The sequence below is a fragment of the Centrocercus urophasianus genome, unplaced genomic scaffold (assembly GCF_019232065.1).
Source record: "Centrocercus urophasianus isolate 14NV4802_14NV808 unplaced genomic scaffold, USGS_Curo_1.0 seq_25, whole genome shotgun sequence".
NCBI lineage: Eukaryota > Metazoa > Chordata > Aves > Galliformes > Phasianidae > Centrocercus > Centrocercus urophasianus.
The window spans coordinates 2127160-2133159 of NW_024884811.1; the positions used below are offsets into that span (position 1 = coordinate 2127160).

A 6000-nucleotide genomic window follows, 5' to 3' on the forward strand; every position below is an offset into this window, starting at 1 on the left:
CTGCATCAGTGCTATTTGAAAATGAACAGTCTTTCAAAGAAAAAATATGTTAAATATTTAATAAATTGTTCTGTTCTTTTTTTCACACACTGACAATTGAAATGAAGTGGAAAAAGTGGAAGAACTGGAATGAAAATGCTGTGCTATGACAGGCTCAGCTACAGATTGTTCTTGACCAGCATTTGTTTTGGCAAGTGGCTCCAGAAACAAATAAATAACAACAAAAAACCTATGCTACATGCTCAGAGCAGTAACTTATATAACATTGCTTTGTAAGGAATCAGTAGATATCTTCTGTCCAGCTGCCTTTCCCTGAAGGCCAGTTGATATCACAGTCCTTAGAACCTTTGTAGGTATGATGTTTTTCCAAATTAGAAAAACAGGGACAAAAGGGAAGCCTGGGAAGGGAAGACCTTTTCTGTGGCCGCAAAGACTGCAGATTTGTAGTGGTCATTCAAACAAAATTTGAGAGAATTTGATCTGCCAGAGGTTGTTGCTGTCATACAGTGTACTTCAATCATTCAGTGACCTCACAGTTGTTTGCTTCCTGTCTTCAATCTCCTTTGATTATGTAGGGATAGCCTTCTCGTTTTTCATTTTTGTTACCAAATCTTTTAAAAGAACGAAGTCATGCTAAAACATGAATGCAGCCAGATGAAGAACTACTCCACACCTGCAGAGCAGCATAAAAAGGGCTCTCATTGACTCAGATCACAACTTCAGTAGATGTGAACATATCTGACTGGTTCTATGACTTTATCTTCTCTTACTGACATCTTTTTCTTGAGCGTAAATACTTTGTACTCACAACCCAGTGAGAATATAATGCTATGAGAAGTTACAGAAGGACTGTTACTATTAGGACATATGGCTTGAAGTACACTTTGTTCTGTGTATATGGTGGTAAAATGTGTATTTTTTACAGTCCAACACATTATGTGAGCTGTGAATTGCAGACGTATAAAACACAAAGCCAACTTTGAAATACTTGAATATATGAGCATCCAGTTACCCAAACTATGATACATCATTGAAGAAATGAAGTGGACTTTAAGGCAAATTTATCAGGAACAAGTCATTGCGTAAAACAATTTCATTCATTAATCCCTGTTTTTAACCCAGTAACTTTTTAGTCACTAACTTTCCTCATCAATTAGCAGTTCCTACTGACTAGGAATAGCAAGTTATTTTAAAGAAGTAAAAATTCTGGACTTTTACTATTCCATTATTATTTAAATCTCATTTTATCCCCACTAGATAGTGCAAGAACAGGAAAACACTTGGTTAAGAACTCAAAAAAGGGAGAAATAACAGTGTTTTTTAATGCCTTGTGCTATCCTACAGAAGTGTTACTAAAGTGATTAAGAACTATTACTGCTGTATAGCAACACTGAACTGAGCTTCACCCCTGTCTGTGAAAGATCAACTGAAGTGTTTTGGGAAATGTATTTAGTTGGATCTTGTCTTAATTAGAAAATTGAGGTTTTCTTTCCTTACTGGTTTCTATAGGTTCTGGATCCCTCAGGGCAAAATTTGAACTTTCAGAAGGACCCAGTAAACCAGCAACACTTGCAGTGCAATTCATAAGTGAAGGAAGCACTCTTTCAGGAGTAGATGTAGAGCTGGTAGGCTCTGGCTATCGGCTTTCCCTCCTTAAGAAGAGATTTGCCACTGGTAAGATGCTGACATGCTTATATGTTCAAATTAATATTACACATTCTGTAGTGCTGCGTTACAGAACATTAAACTGTTGAACAGATGGTGTATAAATACTTACCTTTCCTTAAAACGTGGCTGAAAACTACTGGTGGTTTTTCATTTCCCCGTAGTTAGTCAAACTGCTCACAGGAAAATACTGACAAAATCTGTTTCATCAACTGACTGCAAGAAAAACCCTGTCTTTATTTTTCAGGACGGTATATGGCAGACTGCTGATGAACCTGTGAAAGTCGTGTCATTAAAGGAGTACAAGAAACCCACTCGGCCCCTTCTTCTTGTCAAACACTATTTTCACATGCATTATTTTTTTTTAAATATTGACCTACTTTGAGGCCAAACCACAGGACAGAAAATGCACTTTCAAAAGTCATTTTGAAGATCTTGTATTACTTTATAATAGCACTGAAGTTAACTTCAACACTGTCTGTAAATGATCAACTGCAATATTGGGGAAACTTTGTTAAAATTTTGGTAAATTTATCTAGAAGTCAAAGTAGTAATCAATAGTTGTAATGAAAGCATGAAATCGTATGCTATACTGTAAACATTAAACATAAAAATGTAGGAGAGCAAGTAAGAATATTTGAGCTTTCCATAATACTCATTTTCAGATTCCTTCATTGCCAGTTTTTAAAGAAAAAGGGGCAAACTTTTATGTAGTTCTTCTTGTGCCATAAAAATATTTGAGTTAGAGATGTATAAAAAATGTAACTTGATGCCCATGTATCATATATTATTAACGTGTATGTTGTTTTATATAGTGTTTTTTCTCCTAAGTGCAATGTGTTACAAAATTGCAAAAGACAGAAAAGATTTACTTCTGCAGTTAGTGAATTTTATGGGTGTTGTGATTGTTTGAATTAATGCTGTAGATTTAATTTATTTTTATATGAACTTCATAACATTTGTGCCTTTAAAAAAGCCTGTGCCTATCCAATTCGTTATTCATGTGCCTCACTTCCTCTTTCAAAGTTTGGCCATTCGTGAAGAAAGTGTGGTGTTTGTATAATACAACTTCACAAAAATTCTTTTGATGGGGATCTAAAAGGGAGATCTGCAGAAGCTGGAGGTTGTTTTAAAGGAGATCAAAATAGTGGATTACTCCCTCATGGGGTAATTGCAATAAATGCATCCATAGTAAAGGGAGGTGCATCATGCAGGACTTTGGAATTTTGATGTACTAACTTTAATGTCACCAAAGATGAGAGTCTTGAAAGGTGGTAACGATGCTTTTAAAAGAAACCAGCGTTTCCCTTTACACTGACTGCATTAAGTGCTTTTGGAATGATGTGAATGTAAGCAGTACTTTGGGAGGAATATCATTTAAGAAGGGGATATTATGGCAGCAAGATGACTGTACTGCCATTTCTATTAGTTTTACTTTTTCTCTGTAACTAGCAGTTTTAATATTTCTCTTCTGCTCTTCTTGCTGCAGCCTAAGAAAAGTGACACATTAGTAACATTTTTTAAAACAAGTAACTAGTTTAGAAAATCTTTTATGTATCTGTATTATCAAATGATTTTTTCAGTACAGAAATCAAAAAGTACTGGAGCAAAGTAATTTAATAACCTTCAAGTGGGAATTTTATATGACCATTCTGAATACTGAATCTATTTCAAATTCTCTATTAAGACAATAAAACTTGCTTGAATTAATTCATGCAAAACCAGTGGTGAATAGGACTGCTGAAGCTTTACAATACATTAAGCTTTAGAGAGGCTACATAAAATCTGATGTATGCTATACGTTTGGCAGATGGGATTGCCATTATTAGCTCTAAGGATATCTTGAACTTTACATCTGATTGGAAAAGTATATCTGGCTTTTAATTTGCTGATCTTATTGAGTGGAGAATTTCTAACGGATATGAAATGGTACAGTCTTTTTACTGGAGTCTTAATTGTAATCTGCTTTGCAATCAAACTGTGTTTAACATGACAGTGTTTCATTAATGAAAACCCAAAACTGTATAGCTGCTCTTAATGAACTATTGCTTCCATTTCTGAGTTAAATGAAGTAGCTACTTTTCAGCACTTTCAAACTAGTCCTCATTGGGGTGATTATAGATACATTTGCATTGGGTGCAGGTTACAATTTTGAAGCCATGCAAGCCTATATAGACTTTTTGTAAAGCAATTCAAAAACAGTGTAAAAAGTACATGTAGCAATCTGATGGGGAAGAGAAAAGAAGCATGTAGCAAGCTGGTTCTTGCTTGTGTATACAGCCATTTCCTTTGTAGCTGCCTCTGAAAAAAAATTGATTTGTAAACACAACTCTAAAGGATCTGAGTTTTTGTGGATTATTACTACGTCAGACTGTAAATTAGAGCACACAAGTTTATCTTACAAAAATTGTAAATACTTCTGATTTTTCATGAAATGTAAATTTAAAAAATGTTGCGCCCATAATAAACATGTAATATATAATTTAAATACTGATTTATATTGCTTATGCTTTTGCAGTCAATCCCACCGGGTTTCCGAGCGATAAAAAATATGATGAAACTGTGTCTGTACTAAATGTTTGTCAAGTGTTAATTGGTTAGTAAGTAATACATGGCTTTGTAGAAGTGAGCTAGCTTGTTGCTGCTGTCTCTTAATAGAGCTACCAAGTGCTGCACATTCCACAGCTTCTCTAATAAGCATATATTTTGTCAACTGTGCAGTTCCACAAAACAGGAGGTTATTTAAGTAATACTGTTTCCATGGTCTGGGAATAGTTCTTCAGAGCTGCAAGGACAGAAAGAGAAGTTGGAGCTGAACAAACATACGTTAGAATCTGTTTCTTTCCCACCGGTCCCACAGTCTGTATAGTTTAATAAGTAATGACTTATTAAATTGACTTTTTCAGCTGGCTGGATATCATTTCAGTAAGTACCATTCTTGTCACGCTGGAAAATAATAGTCCCAGGGTTTGATTATTATCTTCTGCTGCAAGATGGGAATGAAGAATGCAAGTGCCCTATGGCCACTGCCCTGCGGCCTGAACAAATTTCCACCTAGCTCAGGACTCTGTCTTCAGCAAAGGCAGAATAGTGAACTGTGGCAAGGAGAACTTCAAAGTCTTTTGCTTTCTACTCACTCAGCGTCCGCAGCCATTGGCTAGGGAAGTAAAAGGGTGCAGCTCTGCTCAGTCCTTCTAGTAGTCATTTAACTCACTGCCCTGGCATTTCTGTTAACATTTGACTTGTTACTGTAAGCCAGTGCCCCGCTGCTACTCAGAACTGGATTTATACTGCCCAAGCAGGGTTCTCATTATCAAAGTGCTTTATCAGGTAGTTTTTTGGGGGATAATGGACTACTTTTACAACTGCCAAATAACATTTATGTAAAGTATTTGAAGAAGATAAATTATTTGATAATCAGTGGAACTGTGGGAGTTACAGTATTGTGGGTTTTGCCATCTACTAGAAGAGAAGGTCTTGCATCATGCCTAAAAGCATTACATTTCAAGTTTCACGTTTGAGAAATTTAAGATGCATATCTTAATATCTGTGTACCTTTTGTTTTCTTGACATTGCTAGATAATTGGTTTCCATTTCAGTTGCCATGAAAGGGCAGTTTTACTTTAGAGTACGTAAGAAAAAGTTCAAATTCCTGCAAGGACAGAGTAAGCTAAAAACAGTTCAGGGAACTAAAGCAGCAAATAGCACACTTACCACAGGGTGCTCTGGATGGGACTGATTTCCAGGACTCTCTGTTCTGTGATTCTGTGAAAACCTGGTGTTTATCTACAGCTGTGCATACTATTACACTACTCTGTATTCCTTCTCAATGCTGTTTAACCTCCGTGTTTCCTAATATGTTGATTTGTAGACTCTCCTTTAGTTAATACCAGTAGAAAGCATCCAGCCTGTAAAGAATAAAGTAATCTTAGAAACACAAGAGGCCTCCTCTGAATTACTTCTGAATTACTTACAGTTACTACCCAGATTCTGCTTTTCTTCATCTGCTTTCATTTCAATTTTTATCTGTTATTTCTGGTTTTAAATCAGGGATGACTATTTTAATAATTACAACCTAAAGAATTACTTGGTTTGCTATTGTCCTAGCTGTATTTCTTGCTAAAACTTTTGTTCTGTAACTTAGCATGTTTTTCATTTCCAAACCTTAGCTATTTAGAAACACTTATTGATGAAGGCATCAAATATAGAATCATACTTCATGTTAAGCTGCCTGGCTGGATGGCAGAGCCGCAGAATCACAGAACGGCCTGGATTGAAAGGGACCTCCAGGATCGTGAATCTCCAGTCCCCCTGTCACATGCAGGGCCACCAACC

The 6000-nt window shown here is 36.0% G+C and overlaps 1 protein-coding gene across 4 annotated transcripts in view; it reads left to right on the forward strand.

The window, feature by feature from the left end:
* Positions 1 to 4225, forward strand: part of FCHO2 (FCH and mu domain containing endocytic adaptor 2) — a 92835-nt gene extending 88610 nt beyond the window's left edge. For all 4 annotated transcript variants that reach the window (XM_042825563.1, XM_042825566.1, XM_042825564.1 and 1 more), the window contains 2 exons: positions 1510 to 1674; positions 1913 to 4225. In XM_042825563.1, the coding sequence (XP_042681497.1) occupies positions 1510 to 1674; positions 1913 to 1935 (188 nt within the window). In that variant the 3' untranslated portion in view covers positions 1936 to 4225. The remainder of the gene's footprint in view (positions 1 to 1509; positions 1675 to 1912) is intronic.
* The last annotated feature ends 1775 nt before the right edge of the window (positions 4226 to 6000 follow it).